We start from the raw sequence: 23,914 nt of genomic DNA on the forward strand, positions 1-23,914 counted from the left end.
AGCTAGAACCAAAGAGCTGGCCTCCAGAGCTTCTGCTGTTAGCTGGAATGTTTCCCTAAAAGTGGATACTCTCATTATTTTAGGCAGTCATATTTTATAAAGTCATGGGGAACACATCAAACGATCAATACTTTTTTTTTTTTGAGACTGAGTCTCGCTCTGCCTCTCAGGCTGGAGTGCAGTGGGGCAGTCTCGGCTCACTGCAATCTCCACCTCCCGAGTTCAAGCGATTTTCCTGCCTGAGCCTCCTGAGTAGCTGAGATTACAGGCGTCTGCCACCATGTACGACCGATCAATACATAATTTTGTTTTATGTGTGTTTCTGTTTAAAGATAGCTTATTTATTTATTAATTATTTTTGAGACGGAGTCCTCCTGTTGTCGCCCAGGCTGGAGTGCAGTGGCGCGATCTCGGCTTACGGGAAACTCCGCCTCCTGGGTTCAAGCGATTCTCCTGCCTCAGCCTCCCCAGTAGCTGGGATTACAGGCACCCGCCAGCACACCCAGCTAATTTTTGTATTTTTAGTAGAGACTCTGTTGGCCAGGCTGGTCTCAAACTCCTGACCTCAGGTGATCCACCCGCCTCGGCCTCTCAAAGTGCTGGGATTACAGGCGTGAGCCACCACGCTCAGCCAATGGCTTATTTCATATACTTTGCTGATTTATCAGCATTGACCTTTATAACGAAAGCTCTATAACTCATCCCTGAATGAAGTGTAGCTAACACGCATGTTTCCTCTGTAAGGTATATCAAAGCCTTCTTATGTTTAGGAATACTAGACAGTATTTCAGCACTACGCTCGGTGGCCATTTTAAATGATAAAATCATTTAAAAACAACAAAAAACCAAAAATTCAAAAAATGTGGCACTAAATAGACTGCGAAAAGGATACTTGTTTATAGTATGAAAGCTAAAACAAGAAGGCAGTATCACCTTGTTTGACAGCTGGATAAATTCTAGTAAGTACCTGATTTGTAAATATGTGATCCATAAATAACAAGTATCTACTGTAATCGCTGTAACTATTGTATATTCTGTCCATTTTATAGATGAAGAGGTTGAGGAGAGAAGGAAAACATTATTGACACAGAATTGCATATTGGTTAACGACCTGGGTTTAGAGATAATTAGATATATGTCTACCACTTATGGCTGTGGACAAATTATTTAATCACAATGTATCAGTTTCTTCATCTGTAGAGTGGGCATGATCATAATAGTACCTATGTCATATGATTAGTGATATAATGCATATAAGCATGTAGAACAGTACTCAGTACTTGATAAATGTTAGTTATTACTATCATTTAACCATAGGCATGGCAATGCTAGTAATACATACAAACATTTAACTATAAGTTATAGTCAGCTGTTGCTTTGGTACCAGGAATTTCGGGTTCTGCTCCTGACACTTAAATATTAGATGAGCAAGTCACTGACCTTTCTGTAACTCAGCATACTTTTTATGAAAATGGGAATAACATTACCTACTCTACGAGATTGTTGTGAGAAATAAATGAGATAGTATGCGTGAAAGCATTTTGTAATCTTAAAGATCTGATATCAATATTAGGTAATATGATCGTCATTATTATTATACAGAATGTTTATTGTTAAAATCGGTATCTGAGAACTTAGTTGCTCACCATAATTTATTGTGTGTTATATCATATATTTGGAAGAATGCATATAATTAATAGATACATTCTGAATAATAAAATTACCATCCATGAGCTTACCATTCAGCATCAGAAATAGAATGCTACCATTTTCTCTCAAGCACCTTCTGCCAACTACCCTGATCTACCTCCTGCACCTCCTTACCAAGTAATCACAACTGGAAATTTTGTATTTATCATTTTCTGTTTTTTTGAGACAGAGTTTTGCTCTTGTGTGCAGGCTGGAGTGCAATGATATTTGTTGATGGTATTTGTGCAATGGCACGGTATTTGTTAATGGTATTTGTGCAATATTTGTTAATGGTATTTGTGCAATGGCATGATCTTGGCTTACGGCAACCACTGCCTCCTGAGTTCAAGTGATTCTCCTGCCTCAGCCTCTGGAGTAACTGGGATTACAGGCACTTGCTACCACGCCCAGACTGTATTTATCATTTCCTTAAATTTCATAAAATGTTTACACAATCTTAGATTTGCCTTTTTTTGAAGATTGTATAAACGGGACAATTTTATTTTTAAATTTATTTTCCCCGCTTAGTATTTTATTTTTGTCATCTATCCATGTTGATGCACACAGCAAGTAGTTCATTTGTGTTCACTATTTATACTATCCCATTGTTTGTTCTAATGATGGACATTTATTTCCAATGTCTTGCTATTATAAATAGTAAACAACACTGCAGTGAAATTCTTGCGCATTTTTCCTACTGTATATTTGCAGGAGTTGCTCTACCTAAGTAGGGAATTCAGGGGTAATGAGGTATGAGCATATTCCATTTTACCAGACACTGCCAAAGTTCCCATTGCCCCACATCCTTACCGGCACTGGGTATTGACAGATATTTAAATTTTTGACAATCTGGGGTGTAAGAAATGTCCTCTAAGACTCTTCAATGAATAAGCTCATCACTCTGGAAATCAGCTATTTCCTTAGTAAGTCATCTGCACTCTAGTAACCATAGCAGGTAGTAGAAATTCTTTCTGCTGGGTTTTCATTTGATGGTGTAGTAGGGGGATGATGGAGTTGGGGGAAAAAGCAGATATCTTTAGTTTTCGGGCCTGGTCCTTCTCCTAATTACACCCAGCACCTGCCAGATGCCTCACATCCTCATTAAGCAGCGGAGAGTCACAAAGGGTGAGTCATTGCTGTAAATCTCCCTGGGGCCAAGTTTTGTTCATGTTCTGAAGCTATTATATAGCTTGGACATGTAGGAGGAAAGGATATTTCCCTTAAATCATCAGGAAACAGAATTCTAACTTAAAGTGTCCCAAGTGAGATGTATCCTTTGCTTTTCAGGCTGTAGAACCTGATGTTTTCTTCATGAATAGTATTAATACTAAAGTAGCTTTGATCCTAAGTTCTGTAGTTATAGGACTCTCAATCTTTTTTATTTTTTTCTCTCTCTAGGTTTCTAGATTATTGTCATTTAAACTACAAATATTGATTGAACACCTACCATGTGCCAGGCACTGTTCTAGGTGTTGGGGATACAGCAGTAAATAAATCAAAGTTAGAATTCATTACCCCTCAGATTTGAAGATTGTCAAATTTACAAGCAAAGCCAGTTTAACCTGACACAGCAGCTACAGCACAACACTGCAGAGCAAGGAGTAGGTATGGCTGGATTTAGGTCAATGGCTGACTTTAACTGCTATTTGATTGAAATATGAGATCATGGTAAGACCAACACAGCGTTTTCAACTTTAAAAAATGTTCGTTTTTTGAATTGTTGAAATTCATGGAGGCCTTACCTATCTCACAGTGGAAAGAGTGTTAGTTTGTAAATCATGAGATATGAAGTTCTGATCCTGACTGCATCACCAACTATGTCTTTGGATGAGATCTGAACTAAAAGGTTACTAAGGTCCACTCTAGCTAAAAAAAATCCTGTAAACTATGATTCGAATCTCATTACAATTTTTATTACCACTGCATGTGTAGCAACTTCAGGATTTAGGAAAATTATACTTTAACAAATACCATTGATAGCAGTACCCTGAGCAATGATAAGTCAGAATTTAATCTGTGATAAATACCTTTTTGTGTGTGCGTAAAGAAGAGCTGGGAAATATGTTACTGGTAGGGCTAAGTTAAGAAAACCATAAGTTATTTTCATATTTAAATGACATCTAAAAGTGACCAAGATTTGAGATGGGTAAGGCCTCCATGAATTTCAACAATGCATTTAAAAAAACAAGCTTTTGTTAAACTTGGTTAAATCATATACTTACAAAGCCACATACAAGAACACTAGCTTGACTTTTAGCACAGTCTACTCAGCCCAGAACCTGTGAGCTGTGTAGCTACTACCCCCCGGTGGTGGGCAAAGATAAGTTCAAGACAAGACATTTTTAATTATTTTATTTTATTTTATTTTATTTTGATACGGAGTCTCATTCAGTAGCCCAGGCTGGAGTGCAGTGGCATGATCTTGACTCACTGCAACCTCCGTCTCCTGGGTTCTAGCAATTCTCCTGCCTTAGCCTCCCAAGTAGCTGGCATTACAGGCATGCACCACTATGCCCAGCTAGTTTTTGTATTTTCAGTAGAGACAGGGTTTCAACATGTTAGCCAGGCTGGTCTTGAACTCCTGACCTCAAGTGATCTGCCTGCCTCAGCCTCCCAAGGTGCTGAGGTTACAGGCGTGAGCCACTGTGCCGGCCCAAGACATTTTTAATTATTTTGATTGGGAAAGAACAAATCATCCCTGTTAAGGCAGGCTGAAATGATCATTCATTTAGCAAATAAACATACAGAGTTCTTACTATAGTCTGAAAACTGTGCTAGATACTGGGAAAACACAAACCTGTTTCTTTCCCTTGGAAAACAGAGATGCCAACAAGCAGTTGAATGCAATGTGGTAAAAACTAAAACAGGTGTACAAATGTTGTGGGAGCATAGAGGAGGCAGTTACCAGTTCTATTTAGAGAAGTTGAGGAAAACTTCTGAGATAAATTGATATTTAGATTAGATCTAAAGGCATCTTACCAAGGAATGAACGGGAAGTGCATTTCAGTCTGGACAAATATGTTCAGCATGAATAAAAATGGCATGTATGGAAAATTATGGCAATGTGATCAGTTAAGCTAGAGAGGACATCATGGGTGAGAGTGAGGAAGACTGTATTTTTTTCTGTTTCTGTTGAGATGAAGCAAGAGAAGGGAAATTTAAATTTATATAAAGAAAAAACACGGTTAAGTAAGGGTTTTTTTTTTTTTTTAGGTGAAAGGACTTGAATATTCTTACATGGTGAGGGAAAGGGGTGAATGGAAAATGAGTTTTAAGATACAGGAAAGAAAGGAGATAACTGATTAACCAGGTCCCTGAGGAGATTGGTCCCTGAGGAGAATCCAGGGCACACACAAGTGGATAGGAGAAAGAATAGATGAAGATGCAGATAGGAGTATGAATAGGGTGTCATTAAGTTGAGAGAGTTCACACAAACTTTATTTTCTTAGGGAAGCAGTAAGATGTTTTACCTGTCAAGAAAGAAAAGGAGAAGACTTAGAGTTGAAGGCCTGAAAGGGCAGCAAAATTTGGAACAACCATTAAAGGGAATGAAAATAAAAACTAGCAATGGCAAATCTGGGTGTTAAGGGCAAAGCTGAGACTCAAACCCATAAACTTTTAGGGACACCAATCTTTATACTTGTGTGATTTGCTTTTGGAGAATGATGGAGGGAGATGGTTGGAATATATACTACTGGAGTCTTTTGGGTTGGCTGTGATGGAAAGACAAAGAGGAAAGGAAACTTAAGGATGCTGGCAAGAGAACTGTCGAAACAAGGAGATGGGAGGAATAAAGAGAAGGCTAACAACGTGCAGAACATGAAGAAAAACAGGTGAGGTAGAAAAGAGAGGTAAAGATAGTTAGAATTTATGTCAAGAGATTGTATGGCTAGGAAGAGTTAACTATATGGGCTTTGAAATCTCTAAAAGCTTTGGGAGAAGAGGAAGAGTATAAACTAGTAAGAAGGTGAACCAGAAGCCAGAATCCTCCAAAAATGATTGCCAGTGATAACACAGAACAGAGGAAAAAAAAGAGGTACAATGTGGTGTAGTCATATGACCTAGGCTTCAGATGAGATCATAGGGTCAGAAATAAGGAACAACAAGTAATAAACCACTTTTCTGTCTTTATTTTTCTTTTAACATGTATTCAGTGACAATAATAGCTATATAAATCTTAAACAACAGAGAAATATATGGAGGAGAAAATAAGTTTCTTTCCCCCACTTAGCCTTATATCCTTTGAAAGCCTTCTCAATGCATTTACATGCATGCATATATAATTTTGGGGTGTTTCGACAAAAGTTGATAATGCTGTATGTTTTTTGCAGTTGGCTTTAAAAAATCTTGGATCTCTTTCAATGGCTAACCCTTTAGTTCAAAACATCTCATAGTAATAGATATACCATTAACCATTTCCCATTGATAGATGGTCATTTTGTTTCCATTTTTTTCACTATTACAAACAATGCTGTAGTATTATTGTACATACTTTTTTGTGCATATAAGGATTTCTCTACAATACTTATTAGTGAAACTGCTAAATTGAAGATTACGTCCAATTAATATTTTGATAAATTCTGTTAATTTCCCTTTTAAAAATGCCGTGCCAATTTACATTCCTGCCAACAGTGTATGAGATTAGACTGTTCCTCACGTCCTCGCCAGGGATAAATATTGTAATTCTTTTTGAAATTTAAGATATCACTTTCCGAGGTGGAGCAGACAAATTAGAGGCAGGTTTGCTTTTTTTTTTTTCTCATTAAACTTTTTTAATGGGTCTCAAAATTCTGTGACGAATTTTTGGATAAGTTGTTTCCATTAAAAAGTACTGATTTAAAAAACTAATAACTTAAAACTGCCACACGCAAAAAAGAAAACCAGTGGTCCACAAAACATTCTCCTTTCCTTCTGAAGGTTTTACGATGCATTGTTTTCATTAACCAGTCTTTTACTACTGAACTTAAATGGCCAATTGAAACAAACAGTTCTGAGACCGTTCTTCCACCACTGATTAAGAGTGGGGTGGCAGGTATTAGGGATGATATTCATCTAGCCTTCTGAGCTTTCTGGGCAGACTTGGTGACCTTGCCAGCTCCAGCAGCGGTGAAGACTGCTGCTGTTGTAATGAGGCGGGCTTGAGTTTCTGTCTCAGTTTTGCCACTTGCTATCTGTACTGTCAGGGTGTTGTGGTTAAGTTTACCTTTGGGGCGCAGAAAAAGCATATTTATGGTGAGAGTTCGGTAGCATTTATCATTATAATAGAACTGGGAGCTAATATAGGCCATTAGATAGTTCATTATGCTTCCGATTTTATCAGGAATTGGGTTGATCCCACGTATAGTCTATTTAACAGGATCAAATTTTCCAAAAAGATAATCGGAATACACGCCGAAAGTGTGGCAAAACATTTTAACAGGTGTCGTCCTGAAAAATCGGAGATAAAGAGTGTGAGGCACTAAATCAAGTTGGGTGTTTTCAGCGTTTAGACTCTGGAGAGTTGAAATCCACGGTGTCTATGACCAGATCATACATCATTCTCTGCAGGTACCTCGTCTGGGATTACCGGCTGGAGGTTGCCTCTTTTCTGCCAGGAGACTACAGTTAGGAAGTGACTCCTGTAAGAAAATCCGTCACGATTCAATATGGTCCTCGTCCTCGTAGGACACTCCAGGCACCTGCCTAGAGTAAGATGGCGCTTTTCGTAAGCACCTCTTCAGGACAGAGATTTCCATAACGAGAGTCACGCCCTTGGAGGCCATCTTTGCCATTATCCAAGATGGTGAGCCGTGCAGCCTCATCGTTTCCAGGTTTCAATATGGCTCCCCGCGTCACCGAAAAGGTTAATCTCAGAAACTAACTTGAACTCGCGCGGAAGTGACGCAACAGAAGTTGTCGCGCTTTGCATCTCCGCCTCCCGTGCTCCGCCTCCGGTCTTACGTTTCGCCCCCGGCAGCGCGGACAGCGGACCCAAGATGGCGACCGAGTTGGAGTACGAGTCCGTGCTGTGTGTGAAGCCAGACGTCAGCGTCTACCGGATTCCGCCCCGGGCCTCCAACCGCGGTTACAGGTACGAACCCCGAGGCGCTGCCGCACACGCGTACTCTGTCGCAGATGACAGCTTCCTTCTCAGCTAGCACGCTGTCCGTCCCTGCCACTACTACCTCTGTATTGTCACCTTGCTAGCCTCCCTACCTGGGTTGTCATCTCCCTGACCACCTGCTCCATCTCCACTCTGGACTGTCATCACCATATTTCTGCCGTTTTTTTTTTTTTTTTTTAAATTACCACTCTGCGTTATTCCACTCTGCCTCCCCCGTAATCCCCTGGGGCACCCATCTGCTCCCCATCATCCACTTTCAGTCGTGCTTGCTCCATCGCCAGTCCCCTTTCATTCGCTCTTCCCTGCGTCCTTCAGCTTATCATCCTCATCCTTTCTCTCTCTCTCTCTCTCTCACACACACACACACACACACACACACACACACACACACACCTTTCCAGTTCCCCGTGCACATTTATGGGTAATCGTGTTGCTTGCCACTCTGGATTATCTAATTTATTTTTTGTACTGTTGTCAATTTCGTCACCAACTGTCATCATCCACCATTCGGTTTTTCCTTCAGCAGTTTTACCAGTGAGCAAAGGTTATGATCATAAGCTTTACAACGGTTGTTCATTCTGTTTCTTCTCATTGTATTTTCTTGATGATTATATAGTATTTTCTGTCTTCCTTCCCTACCTCCCTTCTTAACCTCTCCTACACCTTTTCCCTCCAAAGTTGAGACAGCATTTTTCTCTGTTGGGCCTAACTACCTACCTTGTAATCCAATGATTGTGAGGTTCTGAGGATGCTATAGGACATTATGTAGTTGAAAGACAGTTCACTGGGCTTCATGTTAAACAATATGAGTGTGAGCCCTTTCCAAGCCTCAATTTTCTCATGTGTAAAATAGAAAAAAAAAAACCTGTTAGTGATGATACCTGCGCTCTTAATAATGTGCTTAACAAGGGTTTTTGGGAGAGTAAAATTAAATCATATAATGGATGTGAAAGAATGTAGGAAATGCAATAAAGCAGTTACAAATACTATTTGTTTGTTCTTTTTTTTTTTTTTTTTTTTTTTTTGAGATGTAGTCTCACTTTGTTGCCCAGGCTGGAGCGCAATGGCTCACTGCAATCTCAGCTCACTGCAACCTCCGCCTCCTGGGTTCAAGCGATTCTCCTGCTTCAGCTTCCTGAATAGTTGGGATGACAGGCATGCACCACCACACCTGGCTAATTTTTGTATTTTGAGTAGAGATGGGGTTTCACCAATTTGGCCAGGCTGGTCTTGAACTCCTGACCTTGTGATCTGCCCACCTTGGCCTCCCATAGTACTGGGATTACACGCGTGACACCACGCCCAGCTGTCGTTTTTTTTTTTTTTTTTTTTTTTTTTTTTTGTTAGACAGGCAGGGTCTCATTCTATCATCCAGGCTGGAGTGCAGTGGTGCAATCACAGCTCACAGCAGCTGTGTACTCCTGGGCACAAGGGATCCTCCTACCTCAGCCTCCCAAGTTGCTAGGGCTACAGGCATTGCCTCACCATGCCTGGCTAATTTTTAATTTTTTTTGTGTAGACAGGATCTTGATATATTTCCCAGGCTGGTCTCGAATTCCTGGCCTCTTGAACTCCTGCCACAGCCTCCCAAAATGTTGAAATTACAGGTGTGGGCCACTGCACCTGGCCAAGATACTGTTCTTATTCTTCTCTCTGACCCACATCATCATTGTGATTTTTCCTCCTGGCATTTATCATTACCTTGGCTGAAAAGTTACCCTCTCCTTATGTCTGTTATTTTGCCCCTTACTGGGGTTTTATTCATCATGAATCAATATTTTTATGCTTGCTGACCTGTGCACTGGGCCCTGTGGGTTGCACCTTTGGCAAAGAGGTAGCAGTTCTGTTTTAAATAAGCTTTTAGTTGGACCCCAAACTGACCCTAAGTAGAAATCAACATGCTTTTAGATGGTAGTTACAGGTACTATATGAGTCACTTAAACATCACCTTCTTTGGGAGGCCCTATGTGACCCTTCCATTCTGGTGTAGATATGCACCCTGTGTGCTTCCATAGCACCTTTTTCTTTTTCTTTTTTACTTTAAGTTCTGGGATACATGTGCAGAATGTGCAGTTTTGTTACATAGGTATGCATGTGCCATGGTGGTTTGCTGCACCTATCAACCTGTCATCCTCGCCCCTCCCCCGAGAGGCCCCAGTGGGTGTTGTTCCCCTCCCTGTGTCCATGCGTTCTCACTGTTCAACTCCCACTTGTGAGTGAGAACATGTGGTGTTTGGTTTTCTGTTGCTGCATAGCACTTTATTCTTATCTCTATTCCAGGGCTCTTCATTTTGTATTGTAATAGATTACAATGGATTGTATAATGGATTGTTTAGTCTCCTTTTTTCTGCAGGCTAGACTGTGAACAACTTGAGATCTTTTTAACTTTATATTCCCAGGGTCTAGCACAGTATCTGGTACACTTTGGGCACCCTGTAAATGTTGACTGAAAGAAGAAATCAGTAGATTACACAGAGAAACCTAATCACATAAAGTGGCATTGATTGAACTGTTAAATAAGGTCAAATAGCTCATTACTTCCAACTTTAGGAGTTAAGACTCCTAAAGGATATGATACACATTGAAGTGGGATTATATTCTTTTTCTTGAAGTTTTTTTTTTTTTGAGATGGAGTCTGGCTCTGTTGCCCAGGCTGGAGTGCACTGGCGCAATCTCAGCTCGCCACAACCTCCGCCTCCCCGGTTCAAGTGATTTTCCTGCCTCAGCCTCCCAAGTAGCTGGGACTACAGGCACATGCCACTATGCCCGGCTAATTTTTGTATATTTAGTAGAGACGGGGTTTCACTGTGTTGGCCAGGCTGGTCTCAAACTCTTGACCTCGTGATCCGCCTGCCTTGGCCTCCCAAAGTGCTGGGATTACAGGCGTGAGCCACCGCACCCGGCCTACTTCAAGCTTTTTAAAACACCTCCCCTCTCACCCATCTTCTCTATCTTCACTTCCTAGTTTTCCACAACCTTTATACTTACATCAGTTAACTGCACTGAGCCATTAAAGCAGTTTCTTAATTTTCCTCTTTTTCCTGTTATCCTTCTGTGTTTTCCATGTCTATTGGCATTTTTTATCCTCCAAGAGGCACCTTATCATCAATCACTTTTTTAGTACAGTACATGAAGAGAGCGGAATTAAGTTTGAATAACGATATTTATTTGCTGGGTTACCTTTGGCAAATCACCACTTTTGAATGTTAGTTTCTTCATTTGTAAAAATGACTATAACTGTACTTACCTTGTAGGATCCTCTCACTTAATCTTCTTTTTTTTTTTTTTTTTTGTTGAGACAGAGTCTCGCTTTGTCACCCAGGCTGGAGTGCAATGGTGTGATCATGGCTCACTGCAATCTCTGCCTCCCAGATTCAAGTGATTCTCGTGCCTCAGCCTCCTGAGTAGTTGAGATTACAGATGTGCGCTGCCATGCTTGGCTAATTTTTTGTATTTTTAGTAGAGATGGGGTTTCACCATGTTGGCCAGGCTGGTCTTGAACTCCTGGCCTCAGGCAATCCACCCACGTCAACCTCCCAAAGTGCTGGGATTACAGGCATGAGCCACTGCGCCTGGCGCTTTCACTTAATTTTCACAAGAATGGGCATAATGCCTGGCACATAATAAATGCTTGATAAATGCTGGTTTTCTTTTTGTTTGCATAATCTTTCTTATTTACCAGAACCCACTTTATATTATAAGCAGGATTTATTCTCTAGGCTGACATTAAAGGACAAACTGGGCTTTTTAGAAAGCAGGAGGAATTTTTCCTTTGAGTGACTGGTAAGATTAAAGAGAATAATTGATTTTAATTCACCTAGTGTAAGCTGTTCGTTCCCAGACTTTCCCTGACCAGACTTCTAGACTATGGGAAGGAAAATTTGGGTTGACAAGAAACTTATCAGGCTGAGTGCGGTGGCTCATGTCTGTAATCCCAGGACTTTGGGAGGCCGAGGTGCAGGGATCACTTAAGGTCAGGAGTTCCAGACCAGCCTGGCCAACATGGTGAAACCCCGTCTCTACAAAAATACAAAAAACTTAGCCAGCCGTGGTGGCGCACACCTGTAGTCCCAGCTACCTGGGAGGCTGAGGCAGTAGAATTGTTTGAACCCGGGAGGCGGAGGTTGCAATGAGCTGAGATCATGCCACTGCTCTCCAGCCTAGGCGACAGAGCAGGACTCCGTCTCAAAACAAACAAAAAGGAAACTTACAAATGCTTAGAAAACAATCTGGGTGCGGTGGCTCACTCCTGTAATCCCAGCACTTGGGGAGGCCAAGGCGGGTGGATTTCCTGAAGTCAGGAGTTTGAGACCAGCCTGGCCAACTTGGTGGAACCCCGTCTTTACTAAAAATACAAAAGAAATTAGCTGGGCATGGTGGCCTGTGCCTGTAATCTCAGCTACTCAGGAGGCTGAGGCAAGAGAATTGCTTGAACCCGAGGTTGCAGTTAGCCAAGATCGCGCCATTGCACTCCAGCCTGGGTGGAAGAGTGAGACTCTATTACACACACACACACACACACACACACAAATAAATAAATGGTTAGAAAACAGTTTTCCAACCTATAAAACTATTTTTAAAAAAAAAATATTCTTCACTACCCTCTTCCCTTAGCTAAATCAATATTAACCTCTATAATGCGTTTCAGTGTAATGAAAGAATAATGGACTTTGAAGTTAGGCATTATTACTTACTGTGTTATCCTTTCCATCATTTAGAGAGAAAGAGAGGTATGACAGGCTTTTCATGCCTATTTCACATATCTACTATAAGGACATAATAAGATGTACATTTGGAATCTTACTGTGAATCATCATAGTGGTTTTTTATTTATATATATATAAAGTTTTATTACTAAGGTAAATGAAAATTTGTAAGGTAAGTTAAAAGTATTGTCAGAGGACAAGCAAAATCAAGAGTTCTTTAGATTAGGTCTTGGAGTAGGAAAGGAACTAAGGCCCAAGGCTGAGGGAATCTGCTGCCATGAATATCCATTTACTTACAGAATTTGTTAAATATCGGACACTAGATACACAAGAGAAATAAGGAACTCGTCCAAGAAAAACACATTTAATAGACTTGTTCCTAATTTTTTTTTTTTTTTTTTAGAGACAGGGTCTCACCCTGTTGCTCAGGCTGGAGTGCAGTGGGGCGATCATAGCTCACTGCAACCTCAAATTCTTGGGCTCAAGCAGTCCTCCTGCCTCGGCCTCCCAAAGTGCTGGTTATAGGCGTGAGCCACGGTGCCTGGCTGTTCCTAATATTTTTAATAGCCCATTTACATGAGCTCTTGGTGGCATGATTATAATAAGTAATAACTCATTAATATAATAGATGAGGAACTTTAGAGCTCTCTAATCTGGATCAGATTTAGGTACTTGAGGGTCTTTGAGGGCAGGGAATCAAGAGGGAAGAGAATGGGAAGGACTTATTTTACAGATCCTGTTCAAAACCTGTGCTAATTTTCACTTTCATTTTCCTCCTTTCAGCTTTTTACCTCTCATCTTGTTAAACTCATTCTTGTTCAAATATACCTTATGGTTGCTTTTCTAGTCTTTAAGTATTAGTCTTTGGTTTCTTAGAAGATGAATTATTAATAACTTTTACTTTGCTAATCTGTTTTCCATACTCCTGGCAAAACAAATCACAAATACAATGTTTTGTAAAATTCATCATAAATAATCTTAGTTGTTGTTCAAGTTGATTATAACACGTTTTATAAATTTCTGATGTTTTCATGGCCGTTTGTATCTCCAGCCCAGATGTCTTTCTTGAACTCGTCTCATATATTTTACTGCCTACTCTACATCTCTTGAAAATCTACTAGACATCTCAAACTCAGCATATTTAAAACTGAATCCCTGATCCTTCTTCCTAGACGTGTTCCTTCTCATCTCAATAATTGGCAACTCCTTTGCTCAGGCTAAACACCTTGGAGTTGTCCTTGGCTTCTATCCCCTATCTAATCCATTAGAAAATCCTGCTGCTTTTGCCCTAAATATATCCAGAATCTAGCCACTTCTGCTACCATTGTGACTCTTCTAGATTACTGCAGTAGTCTCTTAGCTAATCCCCCTGCTTCAGTCCTCTTATCCCTACAGCTTTTCTCCAGACAGCAGATGTAGTAATCTTTTTAGAATATAAGGGAGATCATGTCACACCTCTGCTTAAAATTTGTAATAGCTCTTTTTTCACTCAGAGTGAAAGCTGAAGTTGTTACTATGACCCACAAGGCCCTGCGTGATCTGGCCGTCTGTTACCTCTCCCACCTTGTCTCTTCCTCTGTTCTAACCACAGTGCTTCCTTGTTGTCTCTCAAACATGCCAGGCATGCCCCCACCGTAGCACCTTTGGGCTAGCTGTTCCTTATGTCTAGAATGCTTTTCCCCCAGACATCTGTATGGATAACTCTCTTGCTTCACATTTTAGCTCACATTTCACCTTAATGAGACCTACCCCAACCACCCTCTTGAATGCTACAACTTGTTCATTCTCCCACTGTCTTCTTAATCTTCCTAATTTGCCTCTACATTTTCTTTTTACCTTAGAACTCACCACTTTCTAAGATACTAATTATGCTGTTTATTATGTTTCTTTTTTATTTTCTATCTTCTGTTAGGATGTAAGCCTCATGAGGGTTGGAATCTTTGTTTTGGTTGCTGTTGTATCCTAAGCATTTAGAACAGTGATGCATCTGTCCTAATAAGTACTGTATAAATATTGATTGAATTCAGTGAAAGATAGTATATTTACTGATTTGGGAGGGCTCCCATTACCTAGGATATTTAATGTAGTAGACTTTGTTGTTATCTGACTAGTAAAGCATGGTTATCTAGTATACCATCTATAGTTTGAAAATAGCATCGTTATGAGAAATTTTATTTATTTCTTTATTTGAGACCAAGTCTCGTTCTGTCGCCCAGGCTGGAGAGCGGTGGCGCAGTCTCGGCTCACTGCAGCCTCCACCTCCCAGGTTCAGTTGATTCTGCCTCAGCCTCCCAAGGGATTTCAGGCGCACGCCACCATAACCAGCTAATTTTTGTATTTTTAGAAGACGGGGTTTCACCGTGTTGGCCAGACTGGTCTCAAACTCCTGACCTTAAGTGATCCACCCACCTTGGCCTCCCAAAGTGCTGGGATTACAGGCTTGAGCCACCATGCTCGGCCAGAATTTTATTTTTTATTGCTTTTATTCGTGCTTTTCCATCTTTTTAATGATGCTTATTGGACTCCAAAGTCCTCAAGTAGTAGCATTGTCTTTTACTTGCTTTGGACTGTATGTAACATGAGGCATCTAAATAGATCATGAATTATTCTTGTTGATTAATAGGTAGAAAGAATAGGCAATCCAGGATAGGGAAATAGAAATACAGTCAAAGATTGTGGGTAGGCGTTAGTAAATTAAGGACATGTGCCTGAGGCTTCCTCTTTTCCTGTCCTAGGGCCTCTGACTGGAAATTAGACCAGCCTGATTGGACTGGTCGCCTCCGAATCACTTCAAAAGGGAAGACTGCCTATATCAAACTCGAGGATAAAGTTTCAGGTAATCTTTGCGGGTGACCCTCTAACATTAAGAATATTAATTTGGTGTGCTTTTATAAGTACCTTCAATTTGGGGACTGGAATGGAAATACTGCTTGTTAATTGGGGTTCTGGATTTTGGCTTGCTTTACTCAAAAAAGTCTTTCTCTTATCTGTCAGGGGAGCTCTTTGCTCAGGCACCAGTAGAACAATATCCTGGTATTGCTGTGGAGACAGTGACAGATTCTAGCCGCTACTTTGTAATCCGGATCCAGGATGGTACTGGTAAGAGAACTGGGATTTTGAGTGGAACGAAGTTAGGAAAACAGGTGAATGCACAGCCATGAAAAGTGTTTCCGATTGCCTTTATCTTTCTTTGGTTTACTTCATTTTTTCTTCCCTTTCTCTAAAGTTGCTATAGTTGCTAAAGGAAAAGTATTAACATGTTATTTGTAATAGATAAGCACGAGTTCAAGATGTGGTAATTCATATGTAGACTTAAATAAATGAAAAACACATATCTAACAAATGAATTAGCACATTTTGCACTTTAGGAGGCCGAGGTGGGTGGATCACCTGAGGTCAGGAGTTCCAGGCCAGCCTGACCAATATGATGAAACCCCGTCGCTACTGAAAATAAAAAAATTGGCCAGGCGTGGTGGCAGGTGCCTGTAATCCCGGCTACTCGGGTGGCTGAGACAGGAGAATCACTTGAATTGGGGAAGTGGAGGTTGCCGAGATCATGCCATTGCACTCCAGCCTGGGCAACAAGAGCGAAACTCCATCTCAAAAAAAAAAAAAGAATGAACACTTTTTGCCCGTTTATTGTTCGTGGTAGTTTTTGTTGGGACTATCTTGAATCATCTTACGTGTGGGGCAGTTATTCTTACTCTTTTCTCCATGGTCTATAACAGAGGTTGGCAAACAGACAAATAATAAATATTTTAGGTTTTGCAGGTCAGGTGGCCTCTGTTGCAACTACTCAGTTTTGCTGTTGTAGTGTGAAATCACTGTAGAAAATATGTAAACACCTTGATACCACTATGTTCCATGAAACTTTTTCTACAAAACCAGGCTATGGCAGGATAAAGCCTATGGGCTCTATGTAGTTTATCGACTCTTGGTCTATGAGAAGATATTTCACATTCAGACTTTGTCTAGTTAGGGTGACTGTTATATTTTCATTGGGCAAAATTTGCCATAGAGCAGCAGTCCTCAACCTTTTTGGCACCAGGGACCCGTTTTGTGGAAGACAGTTTTCCACAGACCGGCATTAGGGGATGGTTTCAGGATGATTCAAGTGCATCACATTTATTGTACACTTTATTTCTATTATTATTACATTGTAATGTATAATGAAATAATTATACAACTCACTATAATGTAGAATCAGTGGGAGCCTTGGGCTTGTTTTCCTGCAACTAGACGGGGGTGATGGGAGACAGTGACAGATCATCAGGCATCGGATTCTCATAGGGAGCTCATAACCTAGATCCCTCACATGTGCAGTTCACAGTAGGGTTCACACCCCTCTGAGAATCTAATGCTGCCACTGATCTGACAGGAGGCAGAGCTCAGGTGGTCATGCAAGTGACGGGGAGCGGCTGTAAATACAATGAAGCTTTGCTCTCTCGTGTGCAACTCACCTCCTGCTGCATGGCCTGGTTTCTAACAGGCCACAGACTGGTGCCGGGGGTTGGGGGCTCCTGCCATAGAGGATACTTCCTAGTCGAGTCTTCCTACGTTTTCCACAGGGCGCAGTGCTTTCATTGGCATTGGCTTCACAGATCGGGGAGATGCCTTCGACTTTAATGTCTCCTTGCAGGATCACTTCAAGTGAGTGAAGCTTGTCCTTAGTTACGAGGCTGAATGCTTATAGGAATGCTGCTTCTCACATGAATGGGCAGTATCTCTTCCTCCTGGTTTCTTTATTTCTTAAACTATTTCATTGTGAATATAAATCTCCCCATTCACTTTTGTTTCCTTAGGTCATCTTTGTATCTATTCTGTTTCCTTTCCTTATAGCCTGCAATATGTTTCAGATCCCTTGTGCAGTAGTTTGAAATGATGCTCTGTCGAATTTGCCCCATCTTTTAGGGGGTAGAGGGAGGCCTATGGTAACAGCAGGGCTTTATGTGGGGAGTCGTGTGCCACTCTTGTTACCTTATGTAGCTGACATGTTTTGTGACTTTTGCAACATTTCTTTAGCCCACTTGATTTTGGTGCAGCTGTGGTTGACAGCACTGTGCACACTGTCAGCTTCCTACCTCAAGAGCAAGCATATCTCTCCTTTTCTGCCTTAGGACTCTGAAGTTATAGAAGGCTAAGAGCAAGCTTTAACTTGGAAAGACTAAGAAACTAACACCCCCTCAGGAGCAGCCCTCAACTGTGGGGAATGGGAATTGGTGGCTAAATACCATCCTTCTGGAAGGGGCAATTCTAATACGTATTCTGTGAGATTTCTCAGAGAGTCCCCAGTGGAATTGAACCCCAGTTGTTTTCTTTCTTGGCTTTTTTCCCTTCTGTTTCTCACTCTTTTTTATCTCTCACTGTGTTTTCTGGAATCTCATTTCATAAAAGTAAATACACCCAAATTTGTATGTCAGACTCTGCTTTCAGGAAATCTCAAACTAAGATAACTTGCTGTGTTCCCAAAGGTGGGTAAAGCAGGAATCTGAGATTTCCAAGGAATCTCAAGAAATGGATGCTCGTCCTAAGTTGGATCTGGGCTTCAAGGAAGGACAAACCATCAAGTTGAGTATCGGGGTGAGTATGGTTTTTAAAAATTTTGTTTTCCTGTGCTTCCATAAGCCTATGACATCTTTCTCTTGCTCTTCTTTTTTTCTTTGTAGAACATTACAAACAAGAAAGGAGGTGCTTCTAAGCCCAGGACTGCAAGGGGTGGGGGTCTGAGCTTACTCCCACCCCCGCCAGGAGGCAAAGTCACTATTCCCCCACCATCCTCCTCAGTTGCCATCAGCAATCATGTCACCCCACCACCCATTCCGAAATCTAACCATGGAGGCAGTGATGCAGGTAAATCTAGTACTTCTAATTTTGAGAAATCCAATCTTATGTTTTAATTAAGCAACACCTGTTTGTCAAGGAGAGTTAATGTTTTTGCTATGAAATAGCTCATGGTACTGACAAGGTGATTCTGGCAGCTTCTAGCAAGGAATCAAAGCTTTTCTAGTGAACTAAGAGTCATAGTATCTCATAGGTTCTTTGGCAGAAAATATTTGCTTATTAAAATGACAATTTCCTTCATTTTTTTCTTGGTTAGATGCTTATAAGCTTTTGAGTCAGATGGACCAAGATTTTGGTCATGGCTCTGCTACTTTATATTTGAATGTGCTTGGTAAACATTACTTAAGTTTTTTGAGTTTCAATTTCCTTATCTACAAACTGGAGATGTAAAACCACCCCAGCCGGGGACCTTGGCTCACGCCTGTAATCCCAGCACTTTGGGAGGCTGGGATTGCTTAAGCTTAGGAGTTTGAGATCAGCCTGGGCAACATGATGAAATCCCATCTCTACAAAAAAAATACAAACATTAGTTGGACGTGGTGATGCACGCCTGTAGACCCAGCTATTTGGGAGGCTGAGGTGGGAGGATGGCTTGAGTCTGGGAGGCTGCAGTGAACCATGACTGTGCCACTGTACTCCAGTGTGGGTGACAGAGTGAGACCTTGTCTCATAAAAAAACAAAGAAACAAACATAAATAAATAAATAGATAAAATAATTACCATCCCAAGGTCATGAGGGTTAAATGATTGACAGCACCTAGCATAGCACTTGGAACATAGTAGCCATTTAGTAAATGTTATTTCTTAAACCTTCCCATTTCTTCACAAGAGCAATTGGGAGAAAAGAAGATATCTAGGTTTGTCCATACACTTTCATTCTTTCTTTCTGTTTGGTGGGAGAAAGAATAAATATGGTTATATCTTCTCATTTGAAAAATGAGAGCATCAGAACTGAGAAAAGAATTTTTCTGAGATTAGAGAACTGTATCTTAGAATCTGAGAATTTTAACTTAATGTATTGGACAGTGCAGATAATTTGTTGAATTGATTAGTAAGGGTAAGCTTTCTCTTTCTGGAATTTTTGAGGTGAAAATATTATAGCCTGCTTCTTTTGGTAAGTGTTGCCAGAAGCCACTGGGGATAGTATCTAAGATTTTTTTTAAATTAAATTATTATTTTGAGATAATCGTAGATTAACATGCAGTTGTAAGAAATAATATGAAGAGATCCTGTTTACCCTTTTCCCAGTTTCCCTCAATTGGTAATATTTTGTGGAACTATTGTCAAGTATCACAAATGAAAAATTGATGTTGATACCACTTTCTCATCTTACTCAGCTTACACCATTTTACATGTTCTCATCTGTGTATATTTGTGTGGATCTGTATATTTAGTTCTATGCAGGATTTTTTGTTATTTTTTGAGATAGGGTCTCACACTGTTGCCCAGGCTAGAGTACAGTGGTGCAGTCATAGCTCACTGCAGCCTCAAACTCCTGGGCTCAAGAGATCCTTCTGCGTCAGCCTCCCAAACATCTGGGACTACAGGTGCACACTGCCACACCAAGCTAATTTTTTAATTTTTGTAGCAACAGAGTCTCACTACGTTGCCCAGGCTGGCCTTGAACTTCTGGACTTCAGTGATCCTCCTGCCTTGGCCCCCTAAAATGCTGGGATTACAGGTGTGAGCCACTGCATCTGGCCAGTTCTTTGCAGTTTTGTCATGTGTAGGTTCATGGATCCACCATCATTTCAGGTTATAGAACAGTTTCATCACTACAAAGATCCCCTGTGTCAACCTTACACAACCACACCCATCTCCCTCTCATCCTTTCTTCCCCCATTCCTAACGCTTGGCAATCACCAGTCTGTTCTCCATCTTTATAATGTTGTCACTTCAGGAATGTTCTATGAAAGGAATCATACAGCATGTAACCGTTGGGACAGGCTTTTCCCACTCAGCATAATTCCCTTGAGATTCTTTCAAGTTGTGTATATCAATAGTCTGTTTCTTTTTATTGCTGAATAGTATTCCATGGTATGGATATACCAGTGTGTGTAACTGTTGCCCATGGAATGACATCTAGGTTGTTTACAGTTTTTGACCATTATGAATAAAGCTGCCGTGGCATTTGTATACAGATTTTTTGTGCAAACATAAATTCTCATCTCCAAGATTTTGATTATGTTTTTCTTTTTTCTTTTCTTACCTTGTGTTTAGATATCCTTTTAGATTTGGATTCTCCTGCTCCTGTCACGACACCAGCACCAACTCCAGTTTCTGCAAGCAATGACTTGTGGGGAGACTTCAGCACTGCATCCAGGTAATGGGCATAGTGAAACTAGCATACTCTCAATCAGGGTGTAGGAGATATGTACAGTCAATTGAAATCTTTGATCTGGAGAAGCAATGGATATGCAGGTCACATAGAGTCTTTTGGAGGAGTTCTAGTGAAGGAAATATAGTAGTGCTTGGAATGGGGGGACAAAAAAGCTGTAGGATGAGGTTTGAGTGGGATATTTCAGGTCTTTGTAAGTAGAATTGCCATGAAGTGTGGTTTTGGAAATTCTAGGCAGTGATTTCTTAGAAACTATTAAGTAAAGAATGGAGTTGTTATCCTAATATTATGTCTCTGGCTTTCTCTATTCTCCTGTCTTGCAGCTCTGTTCCAAACCAGGCACCACAGCCATCCAACTGGGTCCAGTTCTGAATGGCATTGGCAGGACATTAAGGACAGACTTGAGGAATAAAAATGACCTTGAGGGCACCAATCTGTGAGGGAAGTTAGGAACCCATTTCCTCCCCAGAACCAGAATGACTGGAAAATCTTTTTCATAGCTTCTCCATCACATTCAAGCTGGTTTATGTCACTCCCCTGTGTTGTTACTTGTACAGCCAAGAAAGTATCTGTTATCTCCTGCTTAGTACCAAGGTAGGGGACTAGTGGATCTTATCATAGTTTTGGCTGACTATGCAGGGCTTAAAAGGCCAGCGTCTGTTTGAGGGGGAATGACCTCTAACATCTGTAAAATTTGTCTCATCTTTTAAATTCTTTAACTTATTTCAAAATCATCTCATGACCCTTGTGTGCCTCTTTGTGAAGCCCTATTTAGCAATTTCAGGGGAGTCAAAAACCTTGCAACTTCCTTCTCCACTAACCCAGGACTAAAAATGGACAGGCTCACCTCAGTGTTTACAAATTCAGAATTTTGATAGGGGTAGATATGGAGAAAGACCTATTTCCTGGGTCTCTGCTGTGTAGTCTCCTTCAGGCTTATTGTACTCAGTGAACATCCAGTGCTGGGTGCAGCTCCATCACCCTCTTGTGTGTTTACATGTCTCTTTCTATGATAAGAGGGTTGTGTTGGTGGCACCTCCACTACTCTTTTCTGTTTGTTGAGTGAATTGTGTAACATCTTTGATCAGTGGGTGTCTCTGTAATGAAGGAGGTTCAAGAGGCTGTGCTTTCCAAGTGATAGTCTATAGGAGTGTTTAATTTCTTGCAGCTCCATCTGGTTGCTGCATTTGAAGCATGGCATTAATTTGTATTTGCCCTGTTCTTTGACCTAAAGTTGAAGGGTTTAGAGTTTTTAACCTGATCTGTAGAGCAGAGAGGTTGAAAGCACTTAACTCTTGTTTAGTATCCTCATTGCCTTGCTGCCTGGGTATCTGGCCCCTTTCCATAAACATTTCTTTTCAGTTCATGTAGTTCTTTAATAGAAAGCTGCTGTTATGTATATTGTCATTTGTGAAGGAAGTTGGAGAGTCACAGCTTTACTGTGACAGGTTTTGCCCAAGGCTTTGATACCTGTCACCCAGGGTATCTTAAAAGCAAGTTGTTCTCCCACTACTTTCCTTTCCCTCTGCCCTGCCATTCCTTTTACAATGCTGTGAAAAAAGTTCTGCTTCTTAGGTGAATGGGGTACTTTCTATTTTGTTTCTAAACGAGCAATTTTGAGGATGAAATGGGAAGATATCATTGCTTCCTTTTTGCACCTATTGGGTATGTACACTCTGGCCGAAGGGAGTCCTTATGTTTAGTTTCAAAATATATTACTTTCCTGGATTCTCTTCTTCACTTTTTCTGACTTTGGGTCCATTTTCTTTTCATTGCCTCCTTTTCCAGGCAGCTCTATTCTTGCAGAGCCATAGCAGGACATATTAAAATTCCAATAGAAAACACTAAAAGGAAAGTCTGTGGAATCACTAGTGACTAAATACTGGGAACCTATTTTCTCAATCTTCCTCCATGTTGTGTTCTTTGTATTCTCAAGATGATAATATATTATGTATTTGAATTCCTGAAAAATGGAAAATGTTTAAGATATATGTATATAAAGCATATGCTGTATTGGTGCAATAATGGTAATTAAAAATATGAAAAAAGTGTCTCTTTTATCTTTTAATTTGCTTATTTGATTACCTTTTAAATTTAATTGACCAAATATAAGTGGACCAGTAGGTAATAAAGGATATTGATATCACTCTTTATTAAGAAATAAGGCTTTTAAGAAGTTGAGACTAGACCTCTGTGTTCATGGTTCTAAAATGACAGAGCACTCTGTGTAATCAATGAATATTCATTATTTATTTTCTGGTACAGTTAATTTAATTTGCTTCAAATTATCTTCATGATCTAGGCCACCTCTTATATCTTAACTGTAATCAGCAGAAATGAAAGGGATCAGTATAAGAGAAATAACTAAGGTCAGAACCACAGACTTTGGAAACCAGAAAAGATCTTGGGAGTTCTTGTTCAGTGATTGTCACAGGAGATAAATTAGCTAGATGTGGTTGGTGGTTTACTCCTGTGATTCCAGCACTTTGAGAGGCTAAGGTGGGAAGATTGGTTGAAGCCAGTTCAAGACCAGCCTGGGCAGTATACTGAGATCTTATCTCTACAAAAAATCTAAAAATTAGCTGGGCATGGCAGCATGTGCCTGTAGTCCTAGCTACTTGGGAGGCCGAGGTGGGAGGGTCACTTGAGCCTGGGAGGACGAGGCTGCAGTGAGCTGTGATTGTACCATGGTACTCTAGCCTGGATGATAAAATGAGACTCTCTCAAAAGAAAAAACAAACAAAAAACATGAATCAAGGCTGGGCATGGTGGCTCATACCTATAATGCTAGCACTTTGGGAGGCTGAGGCGGGTGGATCACCAGAAGTCAGGAGTTCGAGACCATCCTGGCCAAGATGGTGAAACCCTGTCTCTACTACAAATACAAAAATTAGCTGGGCGTAGTGGTGGGTGCCTGTAATCCCAGCTACTCTGGAGGCTGAGGCAGGAGAATCACTTGAACCTGGGAGGCAGAGGTTGCAGTGGGCTAAGATTACACCACTGCACTCCAGCCTGGGTGACAGTGAGACTCCATCTCCAAAAAAAACAAACAAAAGCCCCCCAAAACCATAAAACTATAGCTACAGTAATTTGTTAGTGGATACACAGTATAAAAATATGAAAATTGGTATCAAAAACAAAATGTGGCTGGGTGTGGTGGCTCACGCCTGTAATTCTAGCACTTTGGGAGGCTGAGGCGGGAGTATTGCTTGAGACCAGGAGTTCAAGACGAACCTG

The 23,914-nt window shown here is 40.7% G+C and overlaps 1 protein-coding gene across 1 annotated transcript; it reads left to right on the plus strand.

The window, feature by feature from the left end:
- Positions 1-4,797: 4,797 nt before the first annotated feature.
- NECAP1 (NECAP endocytosis associated 1) lies at positions 4,798-22,728 on the plus strand. The gene is made up of 8 exons (XM_003811798.7): positions 4,798-7,759; positions 15,234-15,334; positions 15,493-15,597; positions 17,067-17,148; positions 17,970-18,078; positions 18,165-18,348; positions 20,560-20,662; positions 21,001-22,728. Exons 1-8 carry the CDS (start codon positions 7,665-7,667, stop codon positions 21,047-21,049), a joined length of 828 nt encoding a protein of 275 aa, XP_003811846.1. The 5' UTR covers positions 4,798-7,664; the 3' UTR covers positions 21,050-22,728.
- The last annotated feature ends 1,186 nt before the right edge of the window (positions 22,729-23,914 follow it).

The sequence above is a fragment of the Pan paniscus genome, chromosome 10 (genome assembly GCF_029289425.2).
Source record: "Pan paniscus chromosome 10, NHGRI_mPanPan1-v2.0_pri, whole genome shotgun sequence".
NCBI classification, from domain to species: domain Eukaryota; kingdom Metazoa; phylum Chordata; class Mammalia; order Primates; family Hominidae; genus Pan; species Pan paniscus.

Coding starts and splice junctions, on each gene's coding strand:
- NECAP1 (XM_003811798.7), top strand. CDS start 7,665: ATGGCGACCGAGTTGGAGTACGAGTCCGTGCTGTGTGTGAAGCCAGAC. Junction 15,335..15,492: donor ACTCGAGGATAAAGTTTCAG/GTAATCTTTGCG, acceptor CTTATCTGTCAG/GGGAGCTCTTTGCTCAGGCA. Junction 20,663..21,000: donor GACTTCAGCACTGCATCCAG/GTAATGGGCATA, acceptor CCTGTCTTGCAG/CTCTGTTCCAAACCAGGCAC.